A 22,807-nucleotide genomic window follows, 5' to 3' on the forward strand; every position below is an offset into this window, starting at 1 on the left:
CCCCAACCTGAAGCGAATACTCACCAACAACCACATACCACACAACAGAACCACTAACCCAGGAACCTATCCTTGCAACAAAGCCCGTTGCCAACTGTGCCCACATATCTATTCAGGGAACACCATCACAGGGCCTAACAACATCAGCCACACTATCAGAGGCTCGTTCACCTGCACATCCACCAATGTGATATATGCCATCATGTGCCAGCAATGCCCCTCTGCCATGTACATTGGTCAAACTGGACAGTCTCTACGTAAAAGAATAAATGGACACAAATCAGATGTTAAGAATTATAACATTCATAAACCAGTCGGAGAACACTTCAATCTCTCTGGTCACGCAATCACAGACATGAGGGTCGCTATCTTAAAGCAAAAAAACTTCAAATCCAGACTCCAGCGAGAAACTGCTGAATTGGAATTCATTTGCAAATTGGATACTATTAATTTGGGCTTGAATAGAGACTGGGAGTGGCTAAGTCATTATGCAAGGTAGCCTATCTCCCCTTGTTTTTTTCCTACAAACCCCCCCCCCAAGACGTTCTGGTTAAACTTGGATTATTGCTGTGCACATTGTAAGATGAGCTATTGCCAGCAGGAGAGTGAGTTTGTGTGTGTGGTTTTTGGAGGGGGGTGTGTGGGGGGGGTGAGAAAACCTGGATTAGTGCTGGAAATGACCCACCTTGATTATCATGCGCATTATAAAGAGAGGTTTCAAAGAGGGATGGGCTATTACCAGCAGGAGAGTGAGTTTGTATGTGTGTGTGTTGGGGGGGGGGGGGGGGAGAAGGGTGAGAAAACCTGGATTTGTGCTGGAAATGGCCCTACTTGATGATCACTTTAGATAAGCTGTTACCAGCAGGAGAGTGGGGTGGGAGGAAGTTTTGTTTCATGGTCTCTGTGTGTATATAATGTCTTCTGCAGTTTCCACGATATGCTATGCATCCGATGAAGTGAGCTGTAGCTCACGAAAGCTCATGCTCAAATAAACTGGTTAGTCTCTAAGGTGCCACAAGTACTCCTTTTCTTTTTTTCTTTTTACGAATACAGACTAACACGGCTGTTACTCTGAGATCCTCAATGGTACTCTGGACCTCCCGGGGAAAGGAAGAGGACAACAGCCATGACTCTCGGCGCATCACAACTGCTGTGGCAGTGGACCATGCAGCACTATTGGCCAAATCAAGGGCAGTTTGAAGACCAGTGCAGGAGATTATTTGTCCCTCAGAAACTACGGCTGTAAATTGTTGTTTCTTTTCTTCTGGAATGTGATCAATAAAGTCCATGAATTTATTGTAATTTTGGTGGTCATATTTTGCTAGAATGGCTGTATAATTAGCAATGAGAAATTGCAACATGGAAGAAGCATATACCTTATGTCCGAGCAGATCTAATCGCTTACTGTCCTTGTCGGAAGGGGTGGAGTGGGGAATCTGGTGTTCGTTCTTTTGGTTAACTGCATCTACTACCAGTGAGTTTGGCACTGGGTGAGTAAAAAGGAATTCCGAGCCCTTGGAAGGAAAAAAGTACTTCCAGTCCACTCGCTTACAGGTAGGCAGGCTTGCAGCCGGAGTTTGCCAAATGGCTTTGGTAGGTTCTAAAAGGGCTGCGTTGATAGGTAATGCAATTCTAGAAGAAGAAGAAGAGGGCTGCAGAATGTCGGTTAGCTCATACTGCTGTTCAGAGACTTCCTACAGGTTAATTCGTAGCTCACTGGCAACTCTTTTAATCAGGTCTTGAAATTTTGAGAAGTCGTCCAAAGACATTGTGGGAGGAGGAAGCAATGCTTCATCAGGCAGAAAAACTGGTTCTACCAGGTTAGAGGCAGGCCGTGTTTGCTCTTGCTGTTGTGACAGGGCTGCCTGGTATCTGGAGTCAGTGGCAGGGTCGTCAGCTGGTGGTACCGAGCAGGTCTCACGCCTGGTTGCATCGGTATAACAAGTGTGGTCCCGAATATAAGGAGGCCATGGAGCCCAATATTGCCACTGTGGTGGGAAGGGCATGGATGGTGCCATTCAAGGGTTCACGCACCATGCGGCAGGACCCTTGCAGTAGAACAAGGCAGCTTTTCTATGACATCTCTTGATTGGGTACTGTGGATGGGAGATCCGATAAGGTGAAAATTCTCCCTGCAGCCCGGAGAAAAGCTGTGTGGACCTTGCCTGAGAAGTAGGTGTTAAGTAGGGGTGACTGCAAGATAGGTGACACCAGGAGGTCCCTTGAGTGTGTGAACTGCGGTGCTGCAGTGCCTCTGTGACGGGAGGGCTGAGTGAGAGGAATTTGTTGTGAGGAGGGATTCCTCTGCAACAGTGTCCTGAGCCATACGCAGCGAGTTATATCTCCACGTGGTGCCTTGACACCAGCAATATTCAGAGCCCAAGGGCCCAGCTCCACCAATATTTGGAGCTGGGTGTCCCCCTCGGCCCCACCTGCCGCCCCCCTGCGCCTTGTACGAGTGTCCCCTGGTCTCCCCTTGCGGCCCCCACGCACAGGAGCAGAGCATCCCTGCCTCTGCCATGCAGCTCCATGCTGCCTCCCTGCAGCAACTGCTGCCGCAGGGGCCTAGTGCCCCCCATCTCGACTGCAAGGGCAGACTGACTCTGAGCCTGCCCTTCCACCTCAGACCATTCCCTTTTTCGGTGGGACCCTCCACCAGCACAGGGCCCCCCCGCAACCCACAGTCACTTGCCCCATGCTGGGCAAGGAGGCAGCCCCATCCCTAACCCCCACTGAGGCTACAGTCAGGGGCAACAGCAGAGGAGGAGGCGCACACAGCACCCCCCGGCACCCACCATGGGAGAGGCAAGGGAGATTCCTGGACCTGAGAGAGGCCCTAGGAGGACATGCAGTGACAGCGGTGGGGGTGAGTGTACTGCTGGGTGGGGGGGCGGGAAAAGGGGGCTCCTCCCCCAGAGCTCGCTGCTGCCAGCAGGGAAAGGGCTGGGGGGAGTCCTCCTCTCTGGCCCATGTCCCGGAGCAGCCTGCCTGCACCCCAAACTCATCCCCAGCCTTGCCCCCCCCGAGCCCACACCCCCAGCCAGAGCTTTCACCCCCCCACACACACCCTCAACCCTCTACCCTAGCCCTGAGCCCCTCCAACACCCTAAACACCTTATCCCCAGTCCTAGCCAGAGCCCTCATCCCCCTGCATTCCAATCCTCTGCCCCAGCCCTGATCCTCTCTAACACCCCACACCCCCCAGCCGCAGACAAAGCCCTCACCCCCCACACTCCTACTCTCACCCTGAGCCTCTCCCACACCGCAACCCCTCATCTGCAATCACAGCTCTCACCCCTGCACCCCCTCCCATCCCCAAACTCCCTCCCAGAGCCTGCACCCTGCACCCCAATCCCCTGCCCCAGCCCTCCTCCCCCACCCAAACTCCCTCCCAGAGCCTTGGGCAGGGGCGGGTTCTGGGTACCACCAAAAATTATACAAACCTGCCGCCCCTGTCCTGAGCGTTCTGTCACTGCGGCTAGCTCAAAGGCTGATGGTGCCGGGAGAGTGAGAGGAACCTGCAGGGGTTCAGGCAGGCTAGTATGCATCGGTACTGCTTCCATTGTGGTGCCGAACGGTGCCATGTGAGAGGCAGAGAACTGGAAGCCTGAAGCCTCGGCACCGGAGGTTAGTGCAACCACCGCAGCCACAGGCACGTTTCACGCAGCACCAGAGGAGCCCAGAGGGACATTAGTTGGTGGCTCCTTCATGGAGCCATGAGCATGGGCATGCACCTGGCGCGGTTCACCCCTATACCTGAGGCCTGCCCCTTTTGCGGAGTGAGGGAGAACCTGGTGCACGCCTATCTCGAATGCGCCAGGTTGCAGCCCCTATTCCGGCTCCTCCAGAACCTCTTGTTGAGGTTCTGGCTGCACTTTTCCCCACACTTGTTCCTCTTTGCACACCCTATCCGTGGCCCCACAAAGTCGCAAGACCTCCTCGTCAACCTCCTCTTGGCTCTGGCCAAAGTCTCCATCTATAATACCAGGAGGAGGCTGTTGGACGAAGGGGTACTCTGCGACTGCGGGGCCTATTTCTGTTCCTCCCTAGTTTCATGCATTCGGGCAGAGTTCCACTGGGCAGCGGCCGCTGGCTCCCTTGACAACTTTGAGGAGCAGTGGGCACTGTCCGGGGTTCTCTGCTCGGTGTCCCCATCCAGTATCCTCGTTTTGAACCTCTGACCTTCACTCCGATCCCTGTTTTTCATTAGTTGTCCCCCGTAATCAGTTGGTCCCTGGGTCCAGTGGTCCCTCCCGCTAGGCTGGGGGAGGGGCCTTTAGCAGTGGGGGGGCTTGCGCCCGCCCACTTCCCGGGTTTTCCAATACAACCAGAGGAGCCCAGTGCATCAAAGATACTCAGCCGGGGGAGCGCAGGGAGGGACGCAGTACCCAGAGGAGTCTTGTCCCTGTGAATACCCTTTGCGGGTGAGAGAGAGTGATGGTTTTTTGAAGTTTTCTTTTGTATCTTTGAAGTGGGGGGGGGCTGCGGTGTACAGTGTGGTCGGAGTCCGGGTCTGAGGCTGGTCCGAGAGATTTTTGCAGCAGGAACAGTTTTAACCGCAGCTTCCTGTCTTTGCGTGCCCTGGATTTCAACTTGCTGCATTGGGCACATTTTGGGAGGATGTGGGACTCCCCCAAACATTTAATACATTTAGACTGGCCATCACAAAGAGGGATGGCATCACTACAGTTAGAGCAGTGCTTAAAATCTGGAGAGCCAGGCATGTCGGAAGCAGCTGCGCTGACAGGAACAAACACTTTTGTTGTTGTTGTTGCTGTTTTTTGGGGGGAAAGGGTATCTAACTATTAAGTTTTGGAACAGCCTTCCAAGGGAAGCAGTGGGGGCAAAAGACCTATCTGGCTTTAAGATTAAACTCGATAAGTTTATGGAGGAGATGGTATGATGGGATAACATGATTTTGGTAATTAACTGATCTTTAAATATTCATGGTAAATAGGCCCAATGGCCTGTGATGGAATGTTAGATGGGGTGGGATCTGAATTACTACAGAAAATTCTTTCCTGGGTATCTGGCTGGTGAATCTTGCCCATATGCTCAGGGTTTAGCTGATCGCCATATTTGGGGTCGGGAAGGAATTTTCCTCCAGGGAAGATTGGAAGAGGCCCTGGAGGTTTTTCACCTTCCTCTGTAGCATGGGGCAAGGGTCACTTGCTGGAGGATTCTCTGCTCCTTGAAGCCTTTAAACCACGATTTCAGGACTTCAATAGCTCAGACATAGGTGAGAGGTTTTTCGCAGGAGTGGGTGGGTGAGATTCTGTGGCCTGCGTTGTGCAGGAGGTCAGACTAGATGATCATAATGGTCCCTTCTGACCTTAGTATCTATGAATCTATAAGAACACTGTTCATCCCACCTGCAGAGACATTCTCATTCCAAGTCAATCTACTACAGAGAGCTGTTGAATAGGGCTCTACGCAGGCTACATATTCACCAGGGACATGCAGCTTGTCCCTTTGTGTGTGTTCTCCCCAGACAAGAGGAAAGACTCTTGGGGGGGAGAGATCGTTCAGTGGTTTGAGAATTGGCCTGCTAAACCCAGGCTTGTGAGTTCAATCCTTGAGGGGGCCATTTAGGGATCTGGGGCAAAAATTGGGGATTGGTCCTGCTTTGAGCAGGGGGTTGGAGTAGATGACCTCCTGAGGTCCCTTCCAACCCTGATATTCTATTACTGGTAAGCTAAGAGGGGAAAAAAAGTTGAACAAGGGAGAGAAGAAATTCTCTAATGAGTCTGCTGAGCTCTGTCTCAGGCCGGGGACGGTAGAGAAGATACTGAGGAGACCAGTGGCGCACATGTACTATTAAGGCACACTCAGCGCATGGGGCAGGCTCTGCACATGCACGACCAGTACAAATACTGCTGTCAAAATCTCCAAGCGAAGGCGCAGGGACACACCAACACCTGGAGTGGAGCATCCATAGGGACATCTCTTGAAGAAGAAAAATAGGTTATTTAAATCAAGGTTTTCTAATTAGTGATTGATTCTAAATAGCTGATTTAAATCAATCCACCCTGGGATGTCCCTACCAATAATTGCAGAAATTTTCTGTGTGCTAGGAGTATTGAGCTGTGGAAGTAGGCATCATGCAGGCCAAGGGACATGAACAAGTCCATAGGATCCAGTGAGGGGATGATAGAGACTAGGTGACCATCCTGAACTTGAAATGACAAATGAAGGCATTGAGACATCGAAGGTCTAGAATGGGTCTCCACCAACATCTCTTCATTGTGATCAAGTAATAATGGGAGTAGAAGCCTTCCCTCTGAATGCTCAAGGTGTGACACTGGGAGATCAGGTATCAGCTCATGCCAAGGCCCCTAGGGCTCAAGTGTACACTGACACATATATAGCTGGAAACCAGTCTGGCTCACCCTGTGTGTTATTAGAGTTAAAATAAGTATTAGATTTATAAAAATGTGTTTAGACTTTATGAAATGCTTGTGAGTTGCTGCATGCACTAATCCAACTTATAATATCTACAGCCCATGTTATAAAAGTAGTATTCAAACGTTTGCTCTGAAACTCTAAACCTCCCCAGTAAAGAGAGATGCATTACCAAGTGTGAAATACTAGTTCTCCACAAGAGGTATCTGTGATAAGTTCAGTCACAGAAACTCCCTCAAGACTGTCAACTAGATGTGTTGGGATACCACTGAGAGCAAACCCCCCTGCCAGAGAAGGCTTCTCTCGACTCCCGTCTTGCTGAGTTACACATTTCAGTCAGCTACAGCACAAACCAAGAGGTTGGGCCATGCCCCCCTGCAGTGCACAGAAACTAAGATTCACTTAGCCCAGAGGTTTCTCAGTTAACAGGGATGTTCCCAGCAGCCAGTATTCAGTCTTTCTGGGAGCCTAAACCCCAAATGAATCCATTTTATTCTGTATAAAGCTTATACAGGGTAAACTCATAAATTATCTACCCTCTATAACACTGATAGAGAGATATGCACAGCTGTTTAATACCTGGGGGAGCAATTACTTACTCTGGGTTAATTAATAAGCAAAAGTGATTTTACTAAATATAAAAAGTAGGATTTAAGTGGTTCCAAGTAATAATAGACAGAACAAAGTAAGTTACCAAGCAAAATAAAACAAAACACACAAGTCTAAGCCTAATACAGTATGAAACTGAATATAGGTAAGTGTCACCCTCAGAGATGTCCCAATAAGCTTCTTTCACAGACTAGACTCCCTCCTAGTCTGGGCTCAATCCTCTTCAGACCAAGGTTGTGGCTTATAGCCTGGGTCCAGCAATCACGCATACGCCTGTAGTTACAGACCTTTGTTCCAGTTTCTTTCAGGCATCTCTTTGGGGCAGAGAGTTCATCTCTTGAGCCAGCTGAAGACAAAATGGAGAGGCTTCCAGGGCCTTTTATATTCTCTCTCTTGTGGGCAGAAACCCTTTGTTCTTCTGTGCAAAGTCACAGCAACAAGATGGAGTCTGTAGCCACCTGGGCAAGTCACATTTCCAGCAATGATTCACCTTTTTGCAGGCTGATGCCATTGTTTACATGTTAGTTTGAACGTTCCCAGGAAGCTCAGATGTGGACTGGCATCTCCCAAAGTCCATTGTCAGTTAAGTGTTTCCTGATTTGGCACTTACTGAGAATAGTCCTTTCTCAAGAAGTTGACCAAATGCATCACTGATGCTACTTATAATGGATGGACACCAGCTTGGTGGTTCTCTAGAGGAGCCTGGCAACATGTGATTGCCTCTTATGGACTCTTCCCTGGACTGACTGTCCATGTCCCACTGGGCCATCTTTGTATTCTGGTAAAGATGGTCTGCTGCAATCACCTGAGAAAGGTGAAAAGGCAACGTCTTCTTCAATAGGTGAGGAATAGCCCTCCAAGTGAGTCCTGTCTGGTTAGGTCTATGGCTGGTTTTTACTGACTGTGAGATGGACCTGGCCTCTCAGAGTCTGTCTAAGATCAGGGACTCCACTACTAGTCTTACCACTAAGTTTGCCGGTGCCAACAAGTACATCAGTGCTAATGAGCCCATGTGTGCTGGTAAAGAACTCTCTCTCGATTTCTTCAGCCTTGTGATGCTTCGTATCAGGCCCGCCGACAGAAATTCTAGGCCCCAGGGCCAGAGCCATCCCTGGGGGGGAGGGAAGGGGAGGGGCACTGCCCATGCTGGCCAATCGCGCCAGCCCGCGGGCCTCGGAGCGGGGGCTTGGAGCAGGCACACGTGTGCGCGTGCCTAGGAGCCCTGCGTCCCACCCGGGCGATTTAAAAGGACACGGGGCTCATGGCAGCGGCCCTCAGGACCTTTAAAATCACCCGGGCCCCTGGGCAATTGCCCCTTTTGTGCCCCCATGTCAGCGGGCTTGCTTGGTATCCACAAGTTTGGCATCCGTTTCCTTGGTGCCAGGTTGTCTAGTACACAAAACCCCCTTCCCCTCCTTGGTCAGTGCTGATGAGCCGTGTTGTTTCTTTTGCCGCTTCTTGGACACTGTTCCTACTCCTTCCTCAACCACCTGTGTACCTTCTGGTCGGCATGGTCACAAACAACAAATGCCAGGTTGTCTAGTACTGCTGTACAGTGCCAGTGCAGGGTCAGCTGCTTGAGTGGTACTGGGGAAAGTGCAATGCTTATTCTGGGAAGCGACCATTGGTGCTGTTTTTGCCTTTGCACTTAGGCAAGGTTCAGTCTTAAGGCTCTGATGAGTTGAAACTTAAGGAGAGGACTTCTTCCTCTTAGATGAGGAGGGAGATCAGCACTTTCCCTGGTCTCTATCATGGAGCTCCTTGTTGCCTATCCTGTGTCAAAGCTGAATCTGCTGAAAAGCAAGATTTCTAAGTGTCCTTCCAGCTCAGTGTGACATTAAGGCTCATAGGAGCACTGGAGGAGTAAGACTGGCCAGGAGGATGCGGTCTCTCAGAGAGTTTGCCTGGGTCCAACAACGCTCCCAGGGGCACTAGAGAAGTGAGACTGGCCACGAGGATGTGGTCTCACGGCGGGCTTGCCTGGGTATTACAACATTTCATCACAGTCTCAAGGAGATGTATCTTCATCTGCCATATCTAGCTTTCAGGGTGCAATCTGAGAAAGTCTTGCACACCAAACAACATTCAGACAGCTGCCCCTCAACTAAGTGTGGAAGGCAGTTTGCATGACCATAGCTGATGGGCATTGCTGTCACTCAGGAGGGGCAGATCTTGATTCCTGGACATCAGTCTTTGGTCATTTTGGCCTCAGGTATGGGGTGGGAATGTAACCCTGTAATGAGCGTGGGGGAGGGAGAGAAGGGAGGGGACAGAAACCCTATCAATGTTTCGACTGGCAACTTCTATCTAAATTTCTTTCTTTTTTTAAAAAAAAACAATGGACGCGCTGACAACTGCTGAATAGCAAGTAGAACAACAATAACTAATACATTTCTTGCACGTTGAAAAGACATGGGCACGATAGGGTTCAGTCTCACAGCCATGAGTGGCAGGAAGGAATTGAGGCTGTTGAGACCAGTCCATCCCTTATACCCTCCTGGTGGTCACACAGCTCTCAGGACACAGGCACAGCCCTAAAGGACACTCCTATTCAAAAAGGATGGGATCTTGTGTGCATGAAGTGTATGCATACCAAGAATGGAATCTGTGTACAATTGCTTAAAGACGAAGAAAAGGTTTGCTCAAACTTATGCTTAATTTCCTTAAAAGAACATACCTACTGTTTAGGCACAAACTGTCTCCTATAACATGAGTGAAAACAAGCCACAAAATTCTAAATAGTGTTTCATTTTTTAAAATCACACTCTCTCCATTTCTAATAAAAAAAATAGACAATAGTCACAATTTTATAAGTTAGATCAGAAAAAAAAACTCAATGTTTTGTCTTTCCTTTCCTATGGCAACACTTAACAACTAACTAACTTTTACACAGAGATCTGTGACAGATTCATACCTGAGGATTCTTGAACGAAAACATATTGTCAGAACTAGAGGCCATGATTGCAGTTGTTAACAGAAAATTGCTGTTAATTCCTGCTCCATTCAATACTTGTTTAATGGAATATGCAACACTCTCAGCAGAAAAATGTATCTTCAAACACGAACATCAAAGAATGAAAAGCAGAAGATGATTTCATAAAATTATTTGTCAGTGCCTTTTTATCCTGCACAGTATGAAAACAGGAAATTCAAAGGAATAAGAAGGAACTGGATGTTTTAAGTGACTGTAATATTGGATGTATTGAAAGTCAAGATAGAGCTTTTAAGGAAAATTTTAATAATAGTTTCCCAACCTAACTTGTGCCATTAGTCCCTGATTTTCCTCAGCACTAAAATTTATCCCTATTTAAAAAGGAATGCATCCGATGAAGTGAGCTGTAGCTCACGAAAGCTTATGCTCAAATAAATTGGTTAGTCTCTAAGGTGCCACAAGTACTCCTTTTCTTTTTGCGAATACAGACTAACATGGCTGCTACTCTGAAACCTGTTAAAAAGAATAGTTAATTTTAAAGGAATAACTGACAATTCAAATTTGGTTTAAAATTGAGATTTTCTAAAAATAATTTTTTTATTATGTTTAAGATTAAAAGGAATGTTTCCAGGTTTTTGTTTTTTTAATCCCAATGGAAACAGCTGTATAGCTGTTTTTACACAAACACATTCTCTTTCAATATTTGCAACCCAAACACAGATGCACTGAAATCTGAAACTGACTAAATATAAAATGTATTAATCCAGTTTCCATTTCAATTATCCAAGCTAAGAAAAATGTAAAAAACAGACAGCATAAATAGTGAAAAGTAAAATGATTTAAAACAGTCTTTCATTTTTAATAGTTTAAGGTATTAGGAGCAAAGAAATCTGATTAGTTTACAACACTGCAAGCTGTGTCCCTTTGTTTTATTTAACAATAGTATTTAAAAAACTGAAGTAAACATAAAGGTATTGATTAAATAAGACACTTCAGCATGTGCATACATTTAAGCACATGAGCACTCTTTTTGACTTCAATGCAACTATTCATACAGTTAAAGTTATGCAGGTGCTACACTATATTGCTGAATCAGGACTCATGATAGAAAAATTGGAACTGGTTTGATTCAGATTTCCAAAGGAGGTGAAGGGACAGAAGAATAATTTAGGAAGAATTTTATTTCTTTCACCTGGAAGAAGGGATGTTGTCTGATTTCACCAGCACCACCTGGACCACAGCCCAGCCTTTTCTTGGGATCTTTCACCAAAAGACGCTGAATTACATCTTTAGCTAAAGCACTCATTTCTTGGGGATATGGAGGTTCACTTTTTAATATTCTCCTGTAGAAAAAATGTTAATTACTTAACATTTCATTATGGTATTAAAACAAAAAGACAACTACTATGCATATATTGGATAGTTCTACAATAAGAAATGTACAGATTCTTGTCACTCTTTTCACATACAGTATTCTTGTATGTGAGCTTATTTCATTTGTTCTCTGTGCAATACACTATACACTAACCTGGACAATATGACTTTAGGAGTAACTAGCTTGGGAAGAAATATGAAAGCCAATGAATGCAATAAAACTCCTCAGATGGACTACCTGATCAAATTACTGGTGAAGACATCTTTCAAGTCAAAAACTCATCTGGCCAAAGTAGTAATAATGATTAAAGTTGTTTTTAAAACAAAAGAGGATGTCTGGGGAATGACAATTATAGGCTCAAATTGGAGACAAAAAGTTTTCCATGAAAGGACTACAGCACAAAAAAACCCAGTTACCTACCTTTTGTAATGTGTTCTTTGAGATGTGTTGCTCATGTCCATTCCATTCTAAGTGTGTGTGTGTGTCCACACGCACAGTTGTCAGAATTTTTTGCCTTAGTGGTATCTGTCGGGCTGGCTGTGGTGCCCTCTGGAGTGCCATGCTCATGTGCCAGTATATGAGGTGCCGCCGGCCCTAGGCTTTTAAGGCAACTCCAACAGAGGTGTAGGAGAGTGGGTAATGGAATGGACATGAGCAAAACATCTTGAAGAGCAACAGTTACAAAAGGTAGGTAACCGTTTTTTCTTCCTCAAGTGCTTGCTCATGTCAATTCCATTCTAGGTGACTTACAAGCATTATCCCGGGAGGTGGGCTCAGAGTTCACGGGCGTGGAGCTTCCAACACTTCTCTACCGAAGCAAGCACTGTCCTGGGTTTACTGGGTGATTGCACAGTGGGATGTAAACGTGTGGGTGGCCAACCAGGTAGTGGCCCTGCAGACATCTTGAATCAGCACCTGGGCCAGGAAGGTTGCCGATGAGGCTTGTGCCTTGGTTGAATGGGCAGTTACGATCGCCGGCGGTGGCACTTTCACCTGTTTGTAGCAAAACCGGATGCAGGCAGTCCACCTGGGGAGTTCCCCACCTCTGGAAGATCACGCTGACCACCTCCGGATGGAGTGACCACTCGTGGCAAGATGAAGTCTTGCTGAGGTGATCTGCCAACATGTTCTTGGCCCGGGGAGGTGTTCGGTCACTAGACAAATGGCATGCTACACACAGAAGTTCCCCCCCGAGGGAGCTCCTTGGCAAAGGGCTGATGACAGGGCTCTGCCTTGTTTGTTGATGTAAAACATCACATTGGTGTTGTCCATCAGGATCTTTACCACCCTGCCCCTCAGATGAGGCAGGAAAGCCTAGCAGACCAAGTGAACCACTCTGAGCTCTCTGACATTTAAGTAGAGGGAGCGATCATCTCGCAACCAACAACCTTGCATGCTAAGATTGCCCAGGTGAGCTCCGCACCCCAGGTCTAAGGCATTGGAGACCAGTGTCATCAGACAGGGAGGGGAACGCAAAGGGGAATCCCTCCAACACCGATCCAGGGACCCACCACCATTTCAGTGCCAACCGTATGTTGTCCAGCACCCTGACCACACAGTCTAGCTCATCCTGTTGCGGATGTAGACCAACGCTAGCCATGCTTGCAGGGGGTCTGAGATGGAGCCGTGCGTGCTGTACCATGTAAGTACAGGCTGCCATGTGGCCTAAAAATCTCGAGCACTTGTGAGTGGTGGTAAGAGTGTTGGCCCTCACATGCAAGATCAGGCTGGCCATTGCTCGGAAATGGGCGTCTGGGAGGAAAACTCTGGCCCAAGTGGAGTTGAGGACCGCCCCTGTAAATTATAGCCGTTGCACCAGTATCAGAGTCTATTTCTTTTTGTTTATTAACAGACCCAGATCAAGACAGGTGGAATGTACCAGATCGAGGCTCCCCTGCACGTGATCCCGTGATCTTCCCTTGATGAACCAATCATTGAGGTACGGATAAACCTGAACACCTTGACGCCTCAGGTAAGCAGCTACTGGTGCCATGCACTTTGTGAACACTCTTGGGGCCGATGAGAGTCTAAAGGGTAGCACATGAATTGGAAATGGCGCTGGCCCACCACAAAATGGAGAACCATCCGTGCCCTTGGAAAATGGAGATATGAAGGTATGCGTCCTTCAAGCCGAGGGTGGCGTGCCAGTATCCTGGATCCAGGGTGGGGATGATGGATGCCAGGGAGACCATGCAAAACTTCAACTTCTTGAAATATTTGTTAAAGCATCGCAGGTCCAGAATCGGTCTGAGGCCCCTTTTTCCTTTTGGGATTAGGAAAGATTGGGAGAAGAACCCTTTTCCCCTCATTTCCCGAGGGCCTCCTCTGCTGCCCCCAGCTGCAGGAGGTTTTCCACCTCCTTAACAAGGAGCTCCTCGTGGAAGAGGGACGGGGTAAGAGGGGGTGGCTGAGAACTGCAGGGTGTAGCCCAAAGATGATATACTGAGCACCCAATGGTCTGAGGTTATTTTGGACACTGGCAAGGGGGAAATGGTGCTGGCAGAGAGCTCCGCATCAACACAGAGGTGCTGGGCGCAGAACCAGAGTGGGAGAGCTCCAATGCCGGGCGAAGTGCGGCCCTCAGTGAGGAGGGCCTTTAAGCAGATGTCCCGCTCTTTCTGAGTCCTGGGACGAAAGGTTTTTTTTTCTTTTTTGTTTTGTTTTTTTTACAAATTCTGCACTTCTCCTTTATGCGCGACTCTCCCAAGCACTTCAAGCAGCTGCTGTGGGAGTCACTAACAGGCATAGGCCTGTCGCAGGATGAAATGGGCATGCTTTCGCCTCGGGGCAAAGTCCCTGATGGGACTCTAACTAAACACACACTTAAAACTTAATGACTAACTATTTGACAACGATGTACAAAGACGACAGTTAATAGGCTGTAAGAACCGCTATCACACTTGCAAAGCAAGAGGAAGGTGATCCAACTAAACATTACAGGCAGGAAGAAGGAACGGAGACAGCGTAGGGCTGGTGGCACCTCCTATACCAGTGCACAATTGCAGCACTCCAGAGGGCACCACAGCCAGCCCTACAGATACTGCGAAGGCAAAAAATTCTGACAACTGTGCACATGGGCGTGCACACACCTAGAATGGAATCAACATGAGCCAGAACTCAAAGAAGAATTATGGTTTCAGGCAAGATACAGGTATAACACAATATGTGATAAGGGAATTGCTCCCTATTGACCTTTTAACTTTTCCTCTAAATTACCTCAACAGCAGATATTGTATAACTAGCACTGGTCAAAACACAGAATTTCCATTTTGCAGAAAACACTGATGTTTTGAGAGGGGGTAAAAAAAGCTAGTTCCAACTCAAACCAAAATGTCAAAATATCAAAAATTCCTGTAAAATGACATGTCCAAATTTTTTTTGTTTCAGGTCAATTGAAATACTTTGTTTTGATAAAACATAAAAATGCTTGATTTTGACATTTTATAATATTTTATTTATTTTACAAATTGGTGTTGACATTGGTATGCTAATTGGAAAAAGTGGTATTCTAATTGGTGGTTTGGTAACTAATACTTGGTTTACTCCACAAGCATTCTAACTAGTCGTTTGTAATTGGTATTATAACTGTTAATTGGTTTAATAACTGGTAATTGTAGTATTGAAGCTGGTATAATAAAAATATAATATAAAATATAAAAATAAAATAATGATCTGGTGGAGCATCTTCCCCAATGTTAAGTGTCTGCATGTTTTTATATATGAAAGAGAGTACGCCTGTGCATATTTTTATATATCACACATGAATACATATATTCAGATTACATATTGTATACATTCACATTAACACTTGGTTTGAATGTTCTGCCATCTGTTCCCTTCATTTGTGAAACAAAGTGGGTGAGGTAATATTTTTTCTTGGACAAGCTTGTCTCTCTCAGCAACAGAAGTTGGCCCAATAAAAGATATTACCTCACCACATTATTTCTCTAATATCCTGGGACCAACAGCTACAATAACTCTTAATATTGACCTGTGAAGATTGTTACTGAAGCATCAGATTGCTTATTAGATGAAGGGTAGTGAATACAAAGGGTTAAGTTTCCTCAAAATTTAGAGGATGACAGATTAAATACGTGAACAGCTGCAGAGGACATTAATGTAAGCATTGAAGAACATCTCAAGAGCCACTGAATCTAATCCAGGAGTCAGAGTGAAAGAAAGCACAGTCCTAAAATGAAGGGACTGAAGTCTGAAGGGTCATTATGATCCAGAGATTGAGTATGACTCCACTACTGTGGAGAACAATGAATAATGGACAACTAGGTATTAAAATATTAAACCAAAAAGTACCACACGAGAAAATTGTTAAGAACGAACAATCATGCACAAAAAGAAATTCTACTACGTTCCTGCAGGAAACAACTTGATTAGAATTGATTTTTTAAAAAACTGTTATTTCACATTCGCTTGGAGGTCAGGCCTGCTAGCTGTGAATTTGGTTGCTTCTTACTGGAGAAGACTAGTTGGGATGAAAATTTATTCCCCAGATTGTAATTTTCCCCAAATCGATTGGGGTCGCACTTTAATTGTGGTTTTCTTGTTATTAATCCAACTTCCGCTGCACCAAGCAAAATGAGCAGAAAAGTCTATTTCAGGCTGTATACTGGAGAATATACTATGCAAATTCCAACATAAATGGAACCTCAATTTTGCCATCAAACATTAGGAACAAACATTTTCCATCTTTGTTACATTATTCTATAACGTTTGGGTTTTTCAAAAAACAAATGTGTGTTTAAATTATGAAAAAATATGAAAAATGAAAAGAAAAATAAATTAAAAAAAGAAAGGAGGGGAGGAGATAGTGCCATCAGATAGGGAAAGAGAAATTTGGGAAAGAAAACTTTCGGGAAATGCAGAACTAAGTTCATGCAGAAATGTGCAGGAAGGAGCAGGTATCCATGTCTGAAACTAGGAGACAGAATAATGGGGACCAGACCCCCTTGGAGAGGAAATTAGGGAGGTGAGAGGTATCAGTATGGACAGAACATTAGTTTAGTGGGGGGCGGAGCACCTATAAAAAATAATGTAAGGAGATGGAGCACCCACAAGAGAGTGGAATGGAGGAACAGAGAGAATGGGTGTAAAGGACCAGGGGTAAGTGAGTATTCAGGGAATGAGATTTGAAGATACCAGAGCCATTCAATTACAGTGAGTAAAGTGTTAGGATGAATTATAATGACAGAGAACAGGTTTCAGAGTAGCAGCCGTGTTAGTCTGTATTCGCAAAAAGAAAAGGAGTACTTGTGACAGCTTAGAGACTAACAAATTTATTTGAGCATAAGTTTTCATGAGCTACAGCTCACTTCATTGGATGCATCCGATGCTGTAGCTCACGAAAGCTTGTGCTCAAATAAATTTATTAGTCTCTAAGGTGCCATAAGTACTCCTTTTCTTTTTGCGAATGACAGAGAAGTGTAAAATGGCATGATGTTCTTTGAGTATGCAGTGCAGTACAGATTTGATTTTCCTTTCCATATAGTATGTGTGCCGTTTGTCTGCGTTTGATTAATTGGGGATAAGGAGTGTTAGCTGGGTTTGCGGATGGTTGCAGTTTTTTTTTTATATATTTTAGAATATTTTGAAAGATGTATTGTGTTTTTGACAGATATGGTTGCTTTACTTTGTAATTTTAAATAGTTTGAACATACAGAAGCATGTGGGAAATGAATGATTTATGTAGGCTGAGGTTATCATTTGGATTTTAAAATACTGCTTTTTTCTTAAAACAAACCATTACCACAAAAAACTAGGAAATCATCATACAAAAACTACCTTCAAAGAAAATTAAGGTTGCAAAGTGAAGCACTTAAAAGTTTGGAAATGAAAATTAATTGGGGCGGGGGGGTGGTAAAACCAAAGTTCTTCCATTCAGCGATTTCAAACATGCTGTGGGGCCTAGCATATAAGTGGGCAACCACCCACTCATGATTATTGGCAACATCACCTATCTTGGCTGAGTTGTCAATAATATGAACAGCATCAAGAAAGAACTTGAAGCCCACACTGAAAAACCATCATCAGTTATGGGACACCTCGTTAAGAATGTTTCTCGCAAACTGAACACCCTGATAATTAGAGAGACGAAGCTGAGGATATGTAGAGTGCTTTGGTGTTCAGCATTCTGACATATGTGACTGACACACGTCCCCTCACTACCAAGATTGAAAAGAAGTTGGATATCATTCAGATGAAGCATCTCTGAATGATTAAAAACATCAAATGATATGTACGTAAGTGAAATTAAGAGATCAGTTTTCAAACTAAAACAGGGACACACTCTCAAACAGTCACACAACGCTTTCTAAGGTGCTATTGTTATCTGCTCCAAATGCTTACCAACTTCCCTGTGAGAATCATCTTTGACTTTGACCCAATGCAAGTAGGACGTAAAAGACCTCACAGAAGTCCTAAAACGTGATGGTTGGATGGCATAGCAGACACCTGTCCCTCACATGCATCCTACCCCATAACATGCCATATTTGGCTCAGGATGGAATATATATATTTTTTCATTTTCCACTTAGGTGATTCCCAGAAATGGTCCCATGGTGGTGGGAACTTGGAAATAATTTAAACAAGGATCAAAGAATAGGTGTTTCCAAAGTTAGAGGTCTGCTTTGGACCCTTCAAAAATGACATAGTGCTGCACAAACATGTCACTGGACTACAATGTTGCTATTCTGCATATGTCCATAATGGGAATACTACCAAGGAAGGTGGCCTGGGCCACCTGGGCCCTTGTAGAATAAGCAATAATTCTCCAGTGGTGCAACATTTGCAAGGTTGTAATAAGTCCAGTGACAGACCAAGACTAGTGGGGTACAGGAGTCTGGTAGAAGGCAAAAATACTGGTCACTGGATGAATAGTTTTCTGTTCCCTGAGTGACCAGAGCAGGGGCTGCTCCAGAGCAATCAGGAATCTGCTAGAACCAATTAAGACAGGCAAGCTAATCAAGACACCTGGAGCCAATTAAGAACTTTCTACAATCAATTATGGCAGGCAGGCTATTCAGGACACCTGGTTTAAAAAGGACCTCCCATCAGTTAGTAGGGGGGCGCGTAAGGAGCAGGGAGTGAGAGGACGTGCTGCTGGAGGACTGAGGAGTACAAGCATTATCAGACACCAGGAGGAAGGTCCTGTGGTGAAGATAAAGAAGGTGTTGGGAGGAGGCCATGGGGAAGTAGCCCAGGGAGTTGTAGCTGTCACGCAGCTATTACAGGAGGCACTCTAGACAGCTGCGATCCACAGGGCCCTGGGCTGGAACACGGAGTAGAGGGCGGGCCCGGGTTCTCCCCAAACCTCCCAACTCCTCAGACACAGGAGGAGTTGACCCGGACTGTGGGTTCCGGGGAGGTCTCTGGGCTGTTACCCGACCTACATGGTGGATCAGCAAAGACTTCAGGGATTGTTCTTCTCTTTTTCCCCATGCTGGCCAGTGATGAGGTTATCTGAGTGAACGGCAGATTTGAGCCATGAAAGTGGCCAAACTGAGGGCTGCCATGAATCTCTGAGGCAAGCAAATCCGCCAATAAGCGCAGGACCCACCAAAGTAGAGGAAGAACTTTGTCACAGCTGGTGTGAAAGGTGGGATATTGGTGTGCTACAGTGTGGCGGAAGAAGGAGGGTGTTAAAAAAAAAAAAAGGAGCAGGTTTATATATTTTTTTTTACTACAATGGAAGACATAGTGCGGGCACTGATACAAGCCACAGCTGCCCAGCAGGAGGCTACCCGTGTCCAGTCAGCCGCCCAACAGGAGGCAGTACGGCTGCAGCATGAGACTAATCACTTGCTGATGGACCAGGCCGCTCAAAACCGTGCTATGTTGCAGGAACTAGTAAACCAAGTGAAGGCCCTAACAGAGATGAACCATGGACATGATGGGACGCGGATCATACGGGCCAGCAATTGCCTGCAGAAAATGATGGGGGAGGATGACAGAGGCATACCTCCTAGCCTTTGAGAGGACAGCCCGACAGGAGGCTTGGCCTCAAGATCAGTTGTCTGGCATCCTCGCCCCATTCCTGCATGGGGAGTCCCAGAAGGCCTACTATGATCTGTCTGAAGAGACTGTGGCAGACTACCCCCAGCTGAAAGCAGAGATCCTGGCCAGATCTGGAGTAACGACCGCAGTGCGGGCCCAGCAGTATCACGAGAGGTGGTATCAGGAAAACAAAACCCTGCGGTCCCAATTATATGACCTCATCCATCTCACACGAAAGTGGTTGCGAACTGAGTCCCAGAGTCCAGAAGAGATGCAAGAGGTTCTGGTCATCGTCCAATATATGAGGGGACTACCACCAGACCTTCACGCCTGGATAAACCAGAACGAACCCGCCACTTATGACGAGGTTGTCGCACTGGTAGAGAGGCGAAGGACAGCGAGGGAGCTGACCTGACCAGTTAAGGAAGAGACACCCCGGGTTAAACTAGCAGCACCAAGCCCTAGAGCTCAGATGACTGGGCCACGAGGCAGGCCCAGGTGGAAAAAGAGAGGGGCTGAAGGCCCACCAGAGGCCACAAAGAGTCGGAGCATGGAGTGGGAAGAGGATTGTGATGTTAGACTGCCCAAACCAAGAGACGGGGGAATGCCTAGGGCCCCATACAGATGTTACGCCTGCGGGCAATGGGGACACATAGCTGCACTGTGCCCCAATGCCAAGAAGCCTATGCAGTGTAACCTGGGGAACTGGGCAGACCCATGCTCCCTAATCCACCTTGTGGGGGTCTCACTAACCCCACATATATACACCAGACCAGTGAAACTAAACGGGGTAGAGACCACAGCACTGGTTGATTCGGGGAGTGCTATCACGCTTATCTCAGGGAACCTCATGAAGCATAGTCAGCTGCTGCAGGCTGAACGTACGGGGATAACATGCGTCCATGGGACAGTTAGTTATTACCCCACCATCCCAGTAAAAATCGAGACCCAAGGGAACACTACTGAGGTAGCAGCAGGTGTAGTCCCTAAACTCCAATACCCGGTGCTCATAGGGAGGAACTTCCCAGGGTTTGGAGACTTGCTCCCAGTAGGGGGATTGGAGAAAGAGGGGAACCCTGAAAGTAATGAGGCATCCACAGTACACTGTCAACCCCCAATCTTCTCTGAAATATCCCCAGATTTGTTCTCCACTCCCAGATAGGGTAGAAAGACGAAAAGGGAAAGAAGGGCAGCTAAGGCCTTGGGAAAACAAATACTGACCCAAAGCCAGAGGGTCGCTCTCGTAGGTAGGCGGACCCAAGCAGCTGAAAAGGAGGCCGCCCAGGAGGAAGAAGCACCTGAGTCTGACCCCCCACTCCAACTCCTCTGAACCAGTAGAGGCAACAGAGACTGGCCCCCTAGATCTCGGGCAGTTTAGTCCCGGGAGAGGAAATTTTGGACGGGACCAGGCTGAAGACCCAAGTTACGACAACATTAGGAAAGAGGTGACTGAAATAGATGGGGTCCCTGTGGAAGGGAAAACCCAGGGACCAGGACCCTACTTCATAATGAAGAAGGATCTCTTGTACCGGGTTGCACCAGTACAGGGGCAGAAGGTACAACAGATTCTAGTACCTCAAAAACACCAGAACGCTCTATTAAGTCTTGCCCATAGTCATCTTTTTGGGGGTAGAGAAGACTTTGGCACGAGTCCTATGACGATTCTTCTGGCCCGGAGTACATGAAGAAGTGCGCAGGTACTGTGCGTCCTGCCCAGAGCGTCAGCTGCACAGTCCCCATCCCAACTTGAGGGCACCTTTGGTATCCCTACCGATCATAGAGGTCCCGTTTGAGCGAATAGCCATGGACCTAGTAGGATCCCTAGAAAAGACTACCCAGGGCCACCAATATATACTTATCATTCTGGACTATGCTACATGGTATCCAGAAGCTGTCCTCTTGCGGAACACAGCCTCTAAAACAATAGCCAAAGAGCTAGTGGGGATCTTTGCCCGAGTGGGGCTACCAAAGTAGATACTAACAGACCAAGGAACCCCATTTAAGTCAAAGCTAATGAGTGACTTATGTGACCTACTCCACATACATACCCTGAGGACTTTGGTCTATCATCCACAGATCAATGGGCTGGTAGAAAAGTTTAACTGAACCCTGAAGGCTATGATAAGGAAGATGGTAAGTCGAGACAGGAAGGATTGGGACACCCTACTACCATACCTTATGTTTGCCATCCAGGAGGTACCTCAGGCCTCAACTGGGTTTTCTCCCTTTGAGCTATTATATGGGCACAACCCCGCAGCATCTTGGACATAGTCAAGGAAATTTGGGAGGAGAAGCCCAATGAGGGGAAGAATGTAATTGAGCATGTGTTACAAATGAGGGACCGGATGGCGTGGGTCACTCCCATTGTGCAGGAACACCTAGAGAAGGTGCAAGAGGCCCAACAAGCTCAGTTCAATCGCCAAGCCAAAGTTCGGAAGTTCCAGCACGGAGACCAAGTAATGGTGCTGGTACCTACAATAGAGAGTAAACTTTTGGCCCAATGGCAAGGACCTAAAGAAATACTTAAACCCATAGGGGAGTTAAATTACAAGGTGCGACAACCAGGAGAACGGAAACAAGAGCAAATATATCGTGTCAACCTTCTGAAACCCGGGCATGCACAAAAGGCATGCACAACTGTCCAAAAAAACCTACCCCAGGAAAACAAGCCCTCCGAACAGGTGAGGGTGTCTCCCAATTTAACGTCATGAATGAGGTGAGGTGTCTGAGATGATCTTCCAGAACCAAGATGTGTTCTCATCAAAACTGGGTCGAACAACCGAGACATACCAACACATCATCACGAACCCTGGGGCCAGAGTAACAATGAGGCCCTACTGGATGCCAGCGGCCAAAAGGGAAGAAATAAAAGTGGAAGTAAAAAAAAAATGCTGGAGTTGGGGATCACTGAAGAATCCTACAGTCAGTGGTCCAGCCCAATTGTGTTAGTGCCCAAACCTGATGGTACCACAAGGTTTTGCAATGACTTCCGGCGACTAAACGAGGTATCCCAGTTCGACGCGTACCCCCATACCTCACATAGATAAACTAGTGGACCGTCTGGGCAATGCCTGGTACTTGACTACCTTAGACTTGACAAAGGGGTACTGTCAGATTCCCCTTGCAGAAGATGCAAAGAAAAAGACTGCATTCTCTACGCCAGAGGGTCTTTTCCAATATACTGTCCTCCCTTTTGGACTACATGGGGCCCCAGCTACCTTCCAGAGCCTCATGGACAAGCTATTATGCCCCCATAATCATTATGCTGCTGCCTACCTAGACGATGTGGTCATTCATACCCCAGACTGGGAAACCCACCTAGAGAAGGTGGAGGCAGTCCTTGATACCTTCAGGTGCGCTGGCCTTACAGCAAACCCTGCCAAGTGCGCCATAGGATTTACAGAGGCCAAATATCTTGGCTACATTGTGGGAAAAGGTCTGGTAAAACCCCAACTGAATAAGGTAGAGACCATCCAAAATTG

The 22,807-nt window shown here is 46.7% G+C and overlaps 1 protein-coding gene across 2 annotated transcripts in view; it reads right to left on the minus strand.

Annotated features, from left to right (window-relative positions):
- RPS6KA5 (ribosomal protein S6 kinase A5) overlaps positions 1 to 22,807 on the minus strand; it is a 198,707-nt gene that overhangs the window by 60,401 nt on the left and 115,499 nt on the right. For both annotated transcript variants that reach the window (XM_074956117.1, XM_074956118.1), the window contains exon 8: positions 11,136 to 11,286. In XM_074956117.1, the coding sequence (XP_074812218.1) occupies positions 11,136 to 11,286 (151 nt within the window). The remainder of the gene's footprint in view (positions 1 to 11,135; positions 11,287 to 22,807) is intronic.

Source organism: Natator depressus, chromosome 6 (assembly GCF_965152275.1).
Source record: "Natator depressus isolate rNatDep1 chromosome 6, rNatDep2.hap1, whole genome shotgun sequence".
Classification (NCBI taxonomy): domain Eukaryota; kingdom Metazoa; phylum Chordata; order Testudines; family Cheloniidae; genus Natator; species Natator depressus.